This window comes from Macaca nemestrina, chromosome 3 (assembly GCF_043159975.1).
Source record: "Macaca nemestrina isolate mMacNem1 chromosome 3, mMacNem.hap1, whole genome shotgun sequence".
Taxonomy (NCBI): domain Eukaryota; kingdom Metazoa; phylum Chordata; class Mammalia; order Primates; family Cercopithecidae; genus Macaca; species Macaca nemestrina.
In genome coordinates this window covers 114,829,445-114,846,036 of record NC_092127.1, presented here as the reverse complement: position 1 = coordinate 114,846,036, position 16,592 = coordinate 114,829,445, and the positions used below count along the sequence as shown (strand labels likewise).

General features: G+C 38.8%; 1 protein-coding gene and 1 long non-coding RNA gene across 12 annotated transcripts in view; one reads left to right on the top strand and one right to left on the bottom strand.

Moving 5' to 3' along the window:
• Nucleotides 1-16,592, bottom strand: part of LOC105499583 (defective in cullin neddylation 1 domain containing 4) — an 82,516-nt gene that overhangs the window by 14,554 nt on the left and 51,370 nt on the right. For all 11 annotated transcript variants that reach the window (XR_011621173.1, XR_011621172.1, XM_011772214.2 and 8 more), the window contains exons 6-8: nucleotides 15,972-16,042; nucleotides 10,724-10,815; nucleotides 3,182-3,290 (exon numbers count right to left, since the gene is read on the bottom strand). Coding sequence is in view for 9 of the 11 variants with exons in the window: in XM_011772214.2 (XP_011770516.1) it covers nucleotides 3,182-3,290; nucleotides 10,724-10,815; nucleotides 15,972-16,042 (272 nt within the window). In the remaining 2 variants the exon portion in view is untranslated. The remainder of the gene's footprint in view (nucleotides 1-3,181; nucleotides 3,291-10,723; nucleotides 10,816-15,971; nucleotides 16,043-16,592) is intronic.
• LOC139362374 (uncharacterized) lies at nucleotides 1,644-8,290 on the top strand. Its single transcript, XR_011621174.1, has 3 exons — nucleotides 1,644-1,743; nucleotides 4,480-4,612; nucleotides 8,156-8,290. It is a non-coding gene; the product is annotated as an uncharacterized lncRNA (long non-coding RNA).

The following is a 16,592-nucleotide window of genomic DNA, read 5'->3' as shown; positions in this document are numbered from 1 at the left end:
AAAAAGATATAGCATGCAGACTTTAATCAAAAGAAAGTTGGAGTGAACACATTTGTATTGGACAAAGTAGACTTCAGTATAAGGAATATTACTAGAGATAAAGAGAGATGTTTCATAATGGTAAAAAGTCTCAATTCATCAAGAGGATATAACAATACTAAGTATGTCTAAACCTAATATCAGCGCTTCAAAACATGCAGCAAAAAAGTGATAGTGGTGACAGAAGAAATACAGGTGGAGAGTTCAACATTCCTCTCTCAGTAGTTGATAGAACAAGTAGACAGAAATCAGGAAGAATACAGAAGACCTGAACAACACTATCAACCAACTTGACCTAAGTGACATTTATAGAACACTCCACTGACAACAGTAGAACATTTCATTCTTCTAAAGTACGCATAAAACATTCACTGCAGCAGACCATATTCTGGACCATAAATCAAATAGATTAAAATTATACAGGGTATGTTCTCTGACCACAACAGAATTAAACTGAGTATCAACAATACAAAGAATATCTGGAAAATCCTAAATACCTGGAAAATAACATACTTCTAAATAATCAATGGGCCAAAAAAGAATTAACAAGGGGAACTAGAAAATATTTTTAACTGAATGAAAATGAAAATACAACATCTCAAAATTGGTGAAAATACAGCTCAACAAAACAAAGCAAAAAAGAACAGGATCCATTAAAAAATTTATCTTAGAGCATATTTTAGCTAAACTGAATCTATCTGGTAATTAGGCAATGATTAAATATGGTTGTTTTTATTTATTGTTATGTGAAAGGGCTTAATCCACCAATATTAATTGAGACTCTCCTTTAAAACAAAGGACGTACAAAGAAAGAAAGTACCAGGAAAAATTAAGTTCTGTACTCAAACTTCAAAGTCAAGCAGAGGAGACACCAGGAGTATGTAACTGAAACCAACACCACCCTGACAGGATGATCCCTGACAGGCTGACGGGCAGGCTATGTGGAAGCAGAAGCACGTGGCTCAGACCCAGGGCCTGGATGGATACAACTATGCTAGTGCAAATGGGGTGCTAGGCAAGGGCCCAGCATGACCAAAGGCAGAATGCAGAGATGCCAGGAAGCAGGGCCAGTGAGCAACCGTTAATGCAATTTCATCACAATGCAGGCATTGCATGGGGAAGCTTGGGACTTAGTTGTGAGGGTCTGGAGTAACCCACACACTAGACCTGGAGACAGAAGGCCTCGGTTTGAGTCATGGATCTACTATGAACAACGTGGCCATTTCTCCCCTTTGCTGAAGCGCACTTTCTTACTCTGTGGACTGAAACCACCCCTGGCTGTCCCTTAGAGCTGCCGTGGGAACAACTGTGTCATACACACAGGGAAGTGTTGGGTCGATATAAAGACAGTGGGGAGGTACTAGGGGCTGTGGGGAGCAGGAAGGTGGCTGAGTGACCCAGGGGCTGAAGGAAGAGGAATGACACCCTAGTGATGTGAGCGCTGGGTAAGAAGTGAAAGAATGTGGACATGAGGCTACCAGAAGAGTGTTGGTAAGGAGAAGCACGGCCTCCACCGGTGAGGCTGCAGTGGAGGCACCAAGAAAAAGGTGGCCAAAGGAGCACTCATGAGATGGGCCAGGGTGACTGCCCCAGAATGGGACGGAAGTAAAGCAGAACCTGGATCTAAAGCACATTGAATATCTGGGAGAACTGTGACCCCCCAATCAAGGAAGTTAGAAAATAGAGGTGATTTGAGTAGAGAAGGTATGATGTTTCCAAATGAATTTCTGCCCATACTATAAGAAACAGCTGACTTCGGGAGGAAAAAAAAACCTCATGAAATAAACTATTTAATCCTAGAAACCAGTTAACTATTTTAAAAGCATTTAGCAAAAAAAGCATATGACAAATAACTTCCCTTTTCTTTTTTTAACCTCGAACTCCTGTTCTTAAGCAATCCTCTCACCTCAGCCTCCTGAGTAGCCAGAACTACAGGCATCATATCTGGCTAATTTTTAAATTTATTTTTTATAGAGACAGGGTCTCAGTATGTTACCCAGTCTGGTCTCAAACTTCTGGCTTTAAGTGATCTTCCTGCCTCAGCTTCCTAAAGTGTTGGGGTTACAGGTATGAGCCACTATGTCTGGCCTGGCATGTAACTTTTATATACTATTATGTAAATGCCATTTTATCATACACTGTATCTGAATTTTACCTCATTTTTAACATCAATACATTGCTATGCATGGTGTGATTTTACTAGAAGGTTGTAATAATGGGAAAACGCATGAATGAAGGCACCACAGAGAACGTTATTGCAAGATGTATCAAAATTCACTATCTCCTTTGGTGCTGAACTGGCAGAGCCAAAGAGAGTAAAAAGTGAAAAAAATCAATATGGTGGCAAGGAAAAAAGAATCATTTGTCACTGAGTTCTCTGCCTTAAAAAAAAAAAAAATCATTAAAAAAATGCAATCAAACAAGAAAGCCTAGTCACCTGAATCCACTAAACAAACAGACTTAACAGAAAACATCATTTCAGAATAAACTATAATTGTATGGGATATAGATTTTGTTTGAATTGAGTATGATGCCAGCTGGTGCTTCAAAATTCACTATGTGTGGTGACTAGGCTGAAAAGTAAGACTTTTATTTCACTCCAAGGGAACCACTTTCACATACTTCGACTTGACTCACTACGTGAGAAACAGGGTAATTGCTTTTCAAAACGATGATTAGAAAAATACATTTGAGTAATGTTCACTGAAAGTAGCTTAGGTCTAAAATTCACATGATTTCTAAATACAATAATAGCACCCAGGGTGAATCTGAATTAGATATGATTAGCTTATTCTAGTAAAGTCAACAGGAGAAGGTTTGTTGTTCTGTGAGAAGGAAAGCTTTTCCAAGCTTATCCAAGAGACATTTAAGACAGTGTGTGTTGCATGCCCATGTTACTTCTAAACCAATTGCAAGAGCCAGTAAACGTCTGCCACTAGAGCTTTTTGCTGACTTACAAAACGTTTGCCCAGAATCAAACTTCGTTTTCAAAAGCATACATGTAGAAAGAAATGCTAACTAGCATCCTGGGAGTAACTTATTCAAGATTTTTTGCTGTGGCATGTAAAAACGAACCTCAAAAGGCAATTTTAAAAGGGGAGGGAAAAGAGGGAAACATCTGGATAGGCTCCAGAGAACTCACCCGTGCAAAGTCAAACGCATATCTGTAAATAAGTTTAAAGTTTGTAGAATCATTTAAGAATGATCTTAAGTAATCCAAAGTATTTCTGAGTTTTTCTGTTGTGTCACATCTAGAAAAACAAAATAAAAGCAAATTATGAACTGAGTTCATTTATTAATTTCTTTGAGGCAGTAATATAAACCCAATACCAAAGGAAAGAACATACCCTGAAGTTGAAACTCATCCATAATCTATTTTCTCTACACTTAAAAAATTTTTAAATGTACAGAAAAGTTGAAAGAATAGTAAATAACCACTCATATACTATCCCCTTGATCCAGCAATTAACTTTTTTTCTATTTATGCACTCTCTCTCATATACGTATACATTTTCTATACCATTTAAAAGTTGCAAACACAATGAAACTTCATCCCTAAACACTTCAAAACCATCATCAGTCTTACTACTGTATCAATGTTAACTTTCTTAGCTGATATACAATCCACATGCAAATTTCCCAGTTATTCCCCAATTTCTTTTATAGCTGTTTTCAACCAGGAACCAATCAAGGACCATGCACTGCTTTTAGCTGTCATATTTCCTTAGTCTCTAGAAGAGTGCCCTGCCTTTTTCTTTCTTGACAATGTCATTTTTGGAGACCAGACCACTTGCTTTTGCAGAATGTCCATCTGTCAAATAATTTCCCTATGATTATATTAGATCCAACACTTCCAACACTATATATGATCATAGGGAAATCATAATTTCCCTATGATTATATTAGATACAACAACATTATTCATCATGTCTGTCTATCCCTGTCCCATTACTGGATTCCTATTGTTACGGTGGTGTCTACCATTTTCCATTGAAAAGCAATTCTTCCTCTTTGAAACAGTAAGTATCTACAGGATGACCCCTTGAGACTATAAATGTCCAGTCCTAACAACCTTTCACTCAATGTGTATTGTACACTACACTTAAACTTCCTATTTTCCTCCTGTCTCAATATCCCCACAAATAAGCAATGAACATCCTATCCAGGAGACCAGGTCCACTAGTGATAAGTCTGCCCCCTGCCACAAGGTCCCCTTCTTGCCCTCCCCTGACTATGACTGAGTGACATCCACACCCACCAATCTGACATCCAGGGAAGGAACTTGCCCATGGGTCCTCACTCTCTCTAGGTTCCCCACCTGCTTAGCAGAGCCCACTCCCTGGGAGCTTCTCCCATATAGCTCCCTGTGTGGCATGCCATGCTTCCCTCTCTAGAACCTGAGAATAAAATAAATCCTTTAATCTCCTATGCCTCTCCCAGTGGAAGTTCTGTGGCCATGCTGGAATGATCTTTAAAGACCTCACAAGGAGGACATACTCGGGACAACACACAACGCTTATAGCATCCATTGGTGATACCTGCCTGAATCAGTAACATCTGAAGATCCAAGATGGTGATTTTCTAATCCTATCATTCCTTTTACATTTATTGGCTATAATTCTTCTATAAAGAAGAGCTCCACACATGACCTTCTTATTTTCTGGACTTAGGATTTTTTGCGTTTAATTCAGTGTGTTATAATCTGTTACTGTCATTATTCTTTTTGACTGTACAAACTTTCCCCATTTGGGCAGTAGCCCCCTAAAGCTGGTTCTAGTTTCCTTCTGACATGTCCCCGCCAAGTCTCCGAGCATTACCTTACTTTCTGGAACAAGATGTTCCAGCTCACCCTGTTCTTACCCTATTCCAGACTTGAAATTAGCCATTTCTCCAGGGAGCCTTGGTGGTGATAATCTGTTTTTACCAGTAAGTGATACAGTGTTTACTTTTCATAAGCAAGCAGACTTACTGGCTCTTTTTACAAACTAATTTTCTGTTTGCAATATCTAGCCCTTAAAAATGAGAATCAAGAGCCACCATTTTCACCAGCAATATTAAAGATTTTCAATGCTGAATATGTATTGTGTTTCTCTATTATAGATCTTTAACCTACTAAGTACAGATAATACATATACCAAGTATTATCAATATGTTTTATATATTGTACAAACTAAAATGGTTCATAATAGAGCACACTAATCTATTTTTAAAAACAAATCTGTTTTTAAAATCTGCTGCTTCTTTGTACCTAACTACAAATAAATCCTTATGATCTCTTTGTTGAGATGATAAACTAAGAGCCTGCAATTAGGCTAAATGTTTAATTTCTATGAAACAGAACAATTTAGAAAGTCCTTTATTTCTTCCTAATGTGAAAAGTAAAAAAGATTAAAATTGGGTTATTTTAGAGTCGGAAAACACTTCTTCAAGAGAATGACACATAAGCTAAGAGTTGAGAGATAAGCAGGAACTAGATATTTTGGAGAGGTGGGAAAAGCTCTCTGTCTATTAGGAACAGCATATGCAAAGGCCTAGAAGCAGATGGGAGTATGGTTTAAGTCCAACAGACTAAAAGACAGCCACTGTGGCTGGAGGATATAGACGAAGATGGAAAGAGGTATAAGATGATGCTGAGACGAACACGGGGTCGGGCTCATAAAGGGCTTTTGTAGTCCAGAGTGAGGGTTTTTAAAATTACATCCTAGGAACAAAGGAGGGCACCTGCCACTATGAGAAAGACCATGATCAGGGCTGCATCTTGACAAGCTCACTCTTGATCTCCATGGAGAAGGACTGGGGGGAAGGAAAAGAGATATGGAGAGCCAGTTAGAGATCTAGCGCCAGAATCCCAATGAGGGGGTCACAGGGACTAGAAAGATACACAAGAAAGCAGTAAACAGGAGTTAAGTCTGGAAGGCAGGGCTGGATTTACACTGGGTGCTTCTACTATAGGGTTAGTGTTTTTAATGGTGTGCATATAATAATATAATATTAATAATAATGGTGGAGGGTCACAGAGGAGGGAAACTGGGTAACCCAAAACCATAAAGTCCAGGTCCCTGTTCTTCACTGGAAAGAGGGTCAAGGACCAAAGCCACAGATTTGGCTGGCAGTTTAGTTTAGTCCTGTCTAAGAAGAAGAAGAAGAAGAAGAGGAGCAGTTGTTTGTTTTAACAGATTCAAGAGCAGGAAGCACTAATTTAGATAACTACCCCATAGTTAAAAGAAAATAAAGTTAGCTATAAATCTCCAGGCAGAGCTACTATGAGAAGAAATGTGAAGTTCTGCAGCATGCCTGGGAGCAAGTCCAACACCTTGGCAAAAAGATGTCCCTATGTTTGAAAGATGCTCAGAGATCCTGTCTGAAATGCAGGAGATGAACAGTTCTTGTGCTTTTCACATAAAATACACAAGTAATATTACTAACTCATGTACCCATTAAAAACCTGGGGTTGGAGCTAATATTGCCAATACAGAGTTTAATCTGCTTTAAAGGGGGTCTTGAACACACAAAGCCCCTGGACTGGCCCCCAATAGTGAAACAGGCCACTGAGTCACCCTGTCCAGAACCACAGGCTGCCATCTAGTGGCCAGTAAATATGCACATCTTCAGACTCGGTTCCAACAGAGCCTGGCTTGGGACATGTAAGGCACCAACGTGACTTTAGAAAGCAGCCACATCTTTAACTCAAGTCTTCCAACATGTTTCTATGTACCATGTATAAAAAAAACTTGTAGAAGTCACAGTGACAGTGCCACGCTTCTAAGGAACACCATTTCCCAACACAAAAAATGCACACAATGTTTTCTTTTTGAGTTTGCTGCTGTAACAGATTTGTAAGGACAGAAATCAACACAGTAATCTTCAAAGTTTATAAAATCAGAGGTAGCTTTCCCCTATTACCCAGGAAAAGGCCTCTGCCCCTTCACTTAGTCATCCCAAAGGTATTTTTCCAGGCCATCATCAGTTTCTTGTAGTTACAATTCTCACTTTTTCTTTTAAGTTTAAGCACCACAATTAGCTTAATTCATCAGACCAAAACAGGAGCTGTGTCTTCTCTGGCAGAGGAATGATCTCGGGAGTGCAAGGATAGATGTTCCCTACCAGCTGCCAGCCTAAGACCAAACTCTCACACCATTCACCTCCTGTTCCAGGTTCACAGGCCCTAGGGAAGCCAAGCACACAATTCCTCTGGACAGCATCAAGGAGATTAATTTTTGAGAGCCCAGGCATAAGCCATAGCTGTACTTCAACACCCTAGTTTAATGATGCTACCAGAGACACCCAGGAAATGACAGAAATGATTGAAAACTCTGGTTTCACAGCCCATGGGCTTTCTGTTTCTACCACACTCCCACCATACAGTAACGTTTTTTTAAAATCTTTTTTGCAGCATTTTAACTAAATATAATGAATGGTCTGAATGTATGCATCCTCCCTAAATTTGTAGGTTGAAATCCTCACCCCCAAGACGATGGTATCAAAAAGTGGTGCCTTTGTGAGATTATTAGGTTCTGGGGGCAGAAACTTCATGAATGAGATTAGTTAAGAGACCCAAGGGAGCTTGTTTGCCCCTTCCAACATGGGAGGATCCAGTTAGAAAGCACCATCTCTGAACCAAAAAGCAGGCTCTCACCAGACACCAAATCTATGGCATCTTGGTCTTGAGCTTCTGGGCCTCCAGAGAAATAAAATTCTGTTGTTTATAAGCCACCCAGTCTAAAGCATTCTGTTATAGCTGCCTAAATGGCCTAAGACATGAATATATATAAATAAAGATTTTGTTCTATACTTGTTAATTCCAGTTTGAGATCAAAATATTTCATTAGATAGGTTTAATAAAATCAAAATGAGCAAAAATAGAAAAGAAATCCAAAACAGAAGACAAAGTAGTTTAAAAGATAGATTACTTTCTGCCTTTAGAGCATGTAAATGATTACTCTCTGGGTTTTCTTGAGTACTAGGTGCACATACCTCACAAATACAATGCTTATTTAGTTACTTTACTGGCATAAAGATAAGTGACCGTGTTACTTTTAGATCTTTTGCCTGAATATTGTTTATAAGCCCCTCCTCTTAATGGACTTTATCTTACTCATGGTTTTTGTTTCCCTAGGGTCTGGAATACTATACTTGGCATATCACTGCCATTCAAACATTTGCTGAACAAATGACTAATCTAGAAAGGCTGGAAAGTAGGGGTGGGAGGGTAGGCAGAGGTTCTTCAAACTTGAAGTTGGACTATTTTTGAACTACAAAGAAACTTAAAAGTTATTCTGAATAATTATCTCCACCTCATTGATGAGGACACCAACCTCAGAGTTTCACATCACAAAAAGCAAGCAGTTCCTCCATGTCTTTATAGTGGATCAGGCTTGTCACTAAACTCCAAATTGCGAGGATCAAGTGGCAATCACCCTGAGAACCCACCTGCCACCACCTGCATCATACAAAGTGGCAAGCAAGGTTCCCAACAAACAGCCTGAAGGAGTACCCTGCACTCAGAACGCGGACACAGACCTCTTCCAGGAAATTGCTTCTCACTTCCCAGGAGACATGGCCCTCAAAACACATGGGCAAGGTCTGGTATCAGGTAATATTCTTTTGCAGAGGGACATTCTTTTGTAAAGAACTTAGTACTATACAAACTGGGTATCACACCTTCTTAAGACAAATAAAAATGGGCCTGAAAATGTTGATGGTGCCTCGTCTGAAGGCTGGAAATAAAATCCTGATACGCCCATGCATTCATCATCACAAGGACACTTTAAAATGGAGCCATCGGCTGCTCTACTCAGCAATGATGGCCAGGCACGGTGACTTACGCCTGTAATCCCAACACTTTGGGAGGCTGAGGTGGGCAGATCACTTGAGGTCAGGAATTCGAGCCTAGCCAACATGGCGAAACCCCATCTCTACTAAAAATACAAAAGTCAGCCGGGTGTGGTGGTGCCCTCTTGTAATCCCAGCTACTCGGGAGGCTGGGGCACAAGAATCACTTGAACCCAGGAGGCGGAGGTTGCTGTGAGCCAAGAGCACGCCACTGCACTCCAGCCTGGGTGACAGAGGGACATTCCGTCTCAAAAGAAAAAAAAAAGAAAAGAAAAGAAAAAGGAAGCAATGAAGAAAAGTGAGAAAAATAATGAAAGAGAGTGAAAAGGATTAAAATCATCAGGAGCTGTTCCCCCAAAAGGACAAACAAGTTTTAAAACATTTCAGAGAATTTAACTCTAAAATTCTAGAACACACTCTGATAGGAAAGTATATTTGTAAAAGGGTGAAAAGGGTGGTTTGGCTTTTACCTAAAACTCATTTGTCATCAGATAATATTGTTAGAAGGAAGAATATGATTTAAGAATGAGAAGCCTTAAGTGTTCTTCCCATCTCTGCCACATTCACACATCACCGATCACCTCTTTGCCTCAGTTTCCTCATTTGTAAAATGTTCAGGATAAAATCTGATCTGTCTTCTTCACAAAGTAGCTATGAGGCATTCAAATGTGAGAACAGTGAAAAGTCTTCATAAACTACTAAAGCACGATGTGAAAGCATTCTTAACAATAACAAATGAACAGTGACATTAAAAGTGGACAAATTCCAAAATTATTTAAATAAAACCATTTCGACTCCAATTCTAATCCAGTAAAAATCAAGACCTATTATTCTTAAAGTGAAAAGAAAAAGATAAGTCATCCCAACTACTTTAGATTAAAATTACTATGTTAAGAATTAGCACTTCATCTTCAATGCTATTTGAAACATTTAGTCATCCACTTTAACTGCATCTTTCAAGGCCTAATATAGAATGACAATTTGTTTTCTTGAATGAAACTGAGCAAACACACAACACGCAGGCGCATGCACACACGCACATACTGTATGCACAAGGCAAATACATAAAACCACTGATTTTTCTTATCCTGGGTCAGGTTACACAAACCAAATCTTTATTAATTTTTTAAATCACTGGAGTAATGAAGTTTTAATTTTACCCAAAGCTAAAATCAGAATATATAAAGAGATATCAAATATTTTAACTTACAAGTTATATGTTACTCAACTTTTTCTCACTAACTATAAACCAGATGCCAGTAAGTCTTTGCCTTTTAATCTCTAAAACTGCACCGTCCAACTCAATAGCCACTGGGCACATGTGACTACCGAGCACTTGAAATGTGGCTAATACAAATGGAGATGGACCATAAAATACACCCCAGATTTTGAAGACTAACCATGAGAAAAAATAACATAAAAATATCTCATTGACTTCTTAAAAACACTGATTATATGTTGGAATGAAAATATGCTGGATTGTTTGGGGTTAATAAAATAGATTAAAACTGATTTTACCTGTTCCTACTTTTACATGTGGCTATCAAAAAATCTTAAATTACATAGGTGGCTTTGTCATATGAGAAAATGTTGGTCTATTTCTCTTGGAGAGAGCTGCTCTACAAGAATACCAACACATTCTGTCTCTCCACATACACGTATAGACAGTTTATAAATTCGCCCAGAATAGTCCTCAAAATGGGTCTTAGTCTTTACATCCTTGGCCACTGAGGAAGCTTGGCCAGACCACCTGACTTCCTTCCACTCACTCAATCACCTGAAACCTGAAGTCCCAGGAAGAGGCAACCACCTGGGAAGGACAGGGACCCCATGAGTGCAGCCTAGGACTTACTGGAGAGAAGTCATTCCTTTCAACCACTCCTGCAGAGTAAAATAACCCATGTTTTGTGCATCCAATTTCCAAGCTAGGACAAGCATAACTACCTGTTAAAAAAATACACAATTAAAAAAATGTATTAGACAAATTAAAAAAGAATAAACAAACAGATCTGTCATTAATACATTAACGTTTTGCCAAATGCGTCTGTTTACAGTAGTTCAGTCACTGAAATATGAGCAGAGTTAACTTCAAAAATGAGTTCTAGTTTGGCAAATATCCAAAAAATTTGACAATATCGTCTGCTGACAAGAGTTTGGAGAAGCATGTATTCTCCTGATGTACAATAGTGGAGGTATAGGGTGATCACTCTCTCCAGAGGGCAGTATCAAATGTAAAACCAGTTATTGACAATTCCACCTATGGAAAGTTATCTTATAGGTCTACCTGTAAACAGACACAAAGATGAATAGTCAACAGTATTTACTGCAGTACAATTTGTAGCAGTTAAAGAATGAAAACAACCAAATGTCCATTAATAAGGGACTGGTTAAATACTTCTTTGCTGAATACATTCCATATAAAGGAATACTATGACACCACTAAGATGAACGAAGTAGAACTAGCTGGACAAATACGGAATAATCTCCAAGATGTATTAAGTGAAACAGCAAGGTGTAGAACAGTGGATTAAAACATAACAAGGTGGACAGGAGGAGACACGCAGTGGAGTTGTAGCACATATACTTTAATGTTTGTGAATTCACTATATACACTGATTGGAAATTATTTTAAAGTAGTCCCACATTCCACTTAAGACAGCACTATGCCTGGAATGGGCCCAGGGTCTGTGGCATGGTCCCATCACTTGTAAAGGAGGGTCAGGCCCCCAGGTGCCACCTGTGCTTTTGTGACTCTTCTGAAACCATGCAGGTTTCAGAAACGGTGACAACTCTGGTTTATGCCACTGCTTGCTACTGTTTCACTTAGCTATTTTAGAGAAAAGATAGCACAGAGAACTGATGGTGAGTTTTAATAAATACCTGAAGGTGTAAAGACAAAATGACATTTCAAAGGTGCACCCAGTTTTAAGCTATCTGGAATGCTACATAGGGACAGGGCTGAGGCCATGTGTGATTGGGACAAGAGGAGGAAGCCTTCCTTCTCATCTACCTCAAAGATGCTAGAAGAGGTGAGAAGTAACTAAAAAAGAATGTCAGTCCTAAAAAGGTAAAGAGGAGGGACAGGGCCTTCTTAGGACCATTCTGCCAGCCACTCTGTAGAACTGGTTATCTCTGGACGGTCATTCATATATAAGGAACATCCAAGTCCTACAATGGGAATCAGGTACACACTGTTAACAGGCTCTCTCTCTGTATTGAAACAGAAAAAGGCAATGGGTAGAGATATATGTTTCTCCAAGGACTAGGATGCCCCACATTGGCAGTTAATTCGATCTCTTTACTTTTAAACCTAAGGCTTCATTTCAGCTACTGAAAGAATCATTCAAAACCATTAAAACACCATCCCTGTGCCCAACTGGGTCAGATGATGGCTGTGGTAAAAGGAACTAGGATGATATAAAAACATGAAACATGAGGCAAGAAATCATTTTTAATGATTTCTGAGCCTCCGAGAGCCAACATGTCCATTAAAAACTCTAGAACAAGAGTAGTTAGGAGATTCAGAAGCTCTTCTTAAATTGTCTGCCAATAAGCTAGGTTGTAGGCTAAAAAATCTCTAGCTCTGTCTAATTTACATCTAGAGTAGTAAGGAGAAGCTTTCTCTTGATGCTTTATGGTTTTCCTCACTGGAAATTAGTATCAGTGAGAACCTACGAAATTTTTAGGATCTTTCATCAAATAAATCAGTACATATGAATTTTTGAAAGTCATTAGGTTGTTTTAGATTAAAAAATTTAGATTACTAGGTAAATCACTAGGACTGATTAGTAATGATTGCTTACAAGGCTAAAACATGATTGTTAAATAGGTTAGAAAGTGGTGACTTAAGAGACCGAGGGGCTACTAAGAATTTCCCAAAACGATGGGGTTACAGTTCTTCAAATTATTCACACATTAGTGGATTTTTTCCTCATCCCTCAGATGTCTAGGAATTCTGACTCTTGCATATCAATTTACCTAGGACAACTAACCAGCTCATATTTTCTAATGCAAACTAGGTATTCTCAAACCATCTCTATTCTACTCTCTACCAAAAAGATTTAAAAATTCTACATAAACACTTGTTAAGTTAAAAAAAAAAATGGTGAGGTGCAAGAACACACACACACAAGTATGAATGAAACATGGCCAAGCAGCCAAAACAGATACTCATAATGGGCAAGTTCCTAAAAAAGACTTTCATAAGTTAACTAACAAGAAAGCTAAGTACTTAAATAAAGAATTTTGCTGTTATCTTGGTAAATGAACGTACACTTGAATTTTACAAGCCTGCTTAATTTCATAAGCTACAAATATCAGGCAAGGTGAGGGTTTTAAATACTTTAAACGTGCTTGCCTATCAATGCAGACAAGGCTTGAAAACACCATATTTCACCACTTATTTTACAAACGTTAATGTCTCTGAAATGGGAATGCATCCACAATTGATATAGCATGTTAGAATTTATTTAGCAACACTTTTTCTTTCTTAGTGATATAAAATAATATAACTTCTATTGGTGACAGCTTGGAATTGAAGTACATACAGTGTAAATATTTGGATAATATTCTTTTTTTTTTCTTTTTTGAGACAGAGTCTTACTCTGTTGCCCAGGATGGAGTATAGTGGTACGATCTCAGCTCACTGCAACATCCGCCTCCTGGACTCAAGCGATTCTCGTGCCTCAGCCTCCTGAGTAGCTGGGATTACTGGCACACGTCACCACACCCGGCTAATTTTGGTATTTTATTAAAGATGGGGTTTCACCATGTTCTCCAGGCTGGTCTGAACTCCTGACCTCACGTGATCCACCCACCCACCTTGGCCTCTGAAAGTACTAGGATTACAGGCATGAGCCACCACGCCCGGCCTACATACTTGGATAATATGGCCTTTTAGTCTTTAATTTGATTCTAAATTTTAAGGCTATTTCTATTCCTACAGAAATGGAGTTCTTTTTGTTTGTTTGGAGACGGAGTCCTGCTCTGTCACCCAGGCTGTAGTGCAGTGGCATGATCTTGGCTCTGCTCACTGCAACCTCCACCTCCTGGGTTCAAGTGATTCTCCTGCCTCAGCCACCCAAGTAGCCACACCCAGCTAATTTTTGTATTTTTAGTAGAGATGGGGTTTCGCCTTATTGGCCAGGTCAGTCTCGAACTCCTGATCTCAGGTGATCCACCTGCCTTGGTCTCCCAAAGTGCTGGGATTACAGGCATGAGCGCCACCACGCCAGGCCAGAAACAGAGTTCTAAAGGACTCATAACTACCAAAAAAGAATGACAATAACTATCTTTTATTGAGTACTGGTATTTGGGGGTGAAGTAACTTGAAGAGCTGGGCCTCCCTTTCTTTTTCAGTTAGAATCAACATCAGTGCTCTCCCATCCTGACAGGCTTTTCTGCCTCTGAGACTAAATGCTCAGCTAATCCCTCACATACCAGTGAGCCCTTTGTCTCCCAATCTTCTCAGCCTTTAACTTCAAGCCCAGGCCCTGCTGCCACTCCTCTGTCATATACTTATTACGGTACCCTATGTGGAACCTCCAGAGCCCCTCTCAAGCCCAACTCACTCTCAGCCCTCTGACTACACTGTTTAGAAAACACTCTGCCAAGCTTGGCCCAGCTCTCATAGAAAACTTCCTTCTTAAATTCAATGTAATGGCCTTTTCTTGTGACTATGGCCCAGTCTATGGTAAAATACTATTGACCCAGGTGTCCCGAAACCTTCATGCCAAGTTGGGTAATTTATTGAAATACCTGAACTGGAATACATTAAAAACACACACACACACACACACACACACACACACACACACACACACACACACACACACACAAAGATAAAAATCTACGTAATAAGTGAAAGACATTCCAAAGGCTCTTTAGAAAATTTAAAGCATTGCTGGGGGCCGAGGTAGATGACAGAAGCACAGAAATGGTAAGGGTAAAATAAAAAGTTTAAAGAAAAAAATGTGAATTTTGCTAGTTTCTTTAAAAGCATGATATACATGCCTGGGCAGATGTCTTCGAAACAGCCTGAATAAAGGGAATGATCTCTTGAGATCTCTTCCAGATCATAAATTCATTTAGGGTCTTGTACATATTTGTTACACTGGAGCTAATGTAATATTAAACTGCATAGTTAATGAGGCAGTGCATGTGTATAAGCATAGTTTTTCATTTTAGTATAAGAGAGGTGATGTGGGAACAGAAAAAAAATATTCAACAATAACATGCTAAGAATTAGGCAAAAATAATTAAGCCTATAAAAATCACTCTAAAAATAAATATCTAGGGCTTTTTACATTATAAAAAGCAATCATGGCTGGGTGCTGTGGCTCACACCTGTAATCCCAGCACTTTGGGAGGCTGAGCCAGGTGGATCACAAGGTCAGGAGATAGAGACCATCTGGCCAATATGGTGAAATCCCATCTCTACTAAAATATAAAAAAAATTAACCAAGTGTGGTGGCATACACCTGTCGTCCCAGCTACTCAGGAGGCTGAGGCAGAGGAATTGCTTGAACCCGGGAGGCGGAGGTTGCAGTGAGCCGGGATCATACCATTGTACTCCAGCCTGGTGACAGTGTGAGACTCTGTCTCAAAAAAAAAAAAAAAAAAAAAAAAAAATCACTTTCTGAACTAAATTCAATTGGAAGTAAAAGATCTGTGAAAAAGTCTTGATAATTACAATCTACTCAAAATCATGGTGAATAATTTTAAGTCCTACATTGACTCTACATTAGGCTGAAACAACTACTGAGGGGCACGAAGGTACACAGTGTACAATGTGGCCTCCAGTTGATCCGTCATTGTAGGCAAATGTGGCCACACCATTTTGTAAGCATCTGGCTTACTGTACCTTTTACATACAAGAAATTAAATGAGAGAAAAAATAACTGTAGTTACACCATATCACTTACAAGAATGGAAAATGTGCTTATAAGTCAAACTAGAATTGGAACTTATTTCTTAGATTGCTTCATAAAAACTAACATACCATTAGTTTTTATTTATTTATTTATTTATTTGCTAAAGAACAAAGATTTAAGTAAGAAAAATAACCAACGGATTCACCCAACTCAGTAAGTTAGACTCACGTTTTCTGGTTCAACACCAATGTCTTCACAAAATTTCTCCATGCCTTCAGGGCCTACAACATCATCAGTTCCTGTGAAATACAATCTTATGTAAATTAAATCTGACCATTCACACTACTCTATTACCACTGTAGTAGTAATATACTGTCAACAAGTAAGACTTAAAGGCCATTAACTCCTTTTGGAAAAAAAAAATCAAGTATAAGTTGAAAAGTATTCTGGAATTCCAGTATCTTTGAAGGACTCTACTTTGTACAATCATTTAAATCAACTTATCACCATGTCCTTCAATCGTTGGAATATGGTATATACCATTTGTCTAAAGTTAAGGCTGAATTCAATTCCTCCTCTTTAAAACAGCTTAATCTTCAACTCTTACTTGGGTAACAATTTCAATACATAAAATAATTTTTGGAAACACAGCAAAGAACCACATAATAGTCTCTATAAAACTAAATAAGAAAAAACATAAATGTTTCTTTTACATAGAAAAAAATCAAGTTATCACTCTGTTCTTGATAAAGTCAGTAAGGTCCCCTTTTTCCGTTGTAGCATTAGCCCTGATTCTTCCTGAAGGAAGCGTCCACACATTCCATCTCTAATTTATCTCCGTTTCACTTT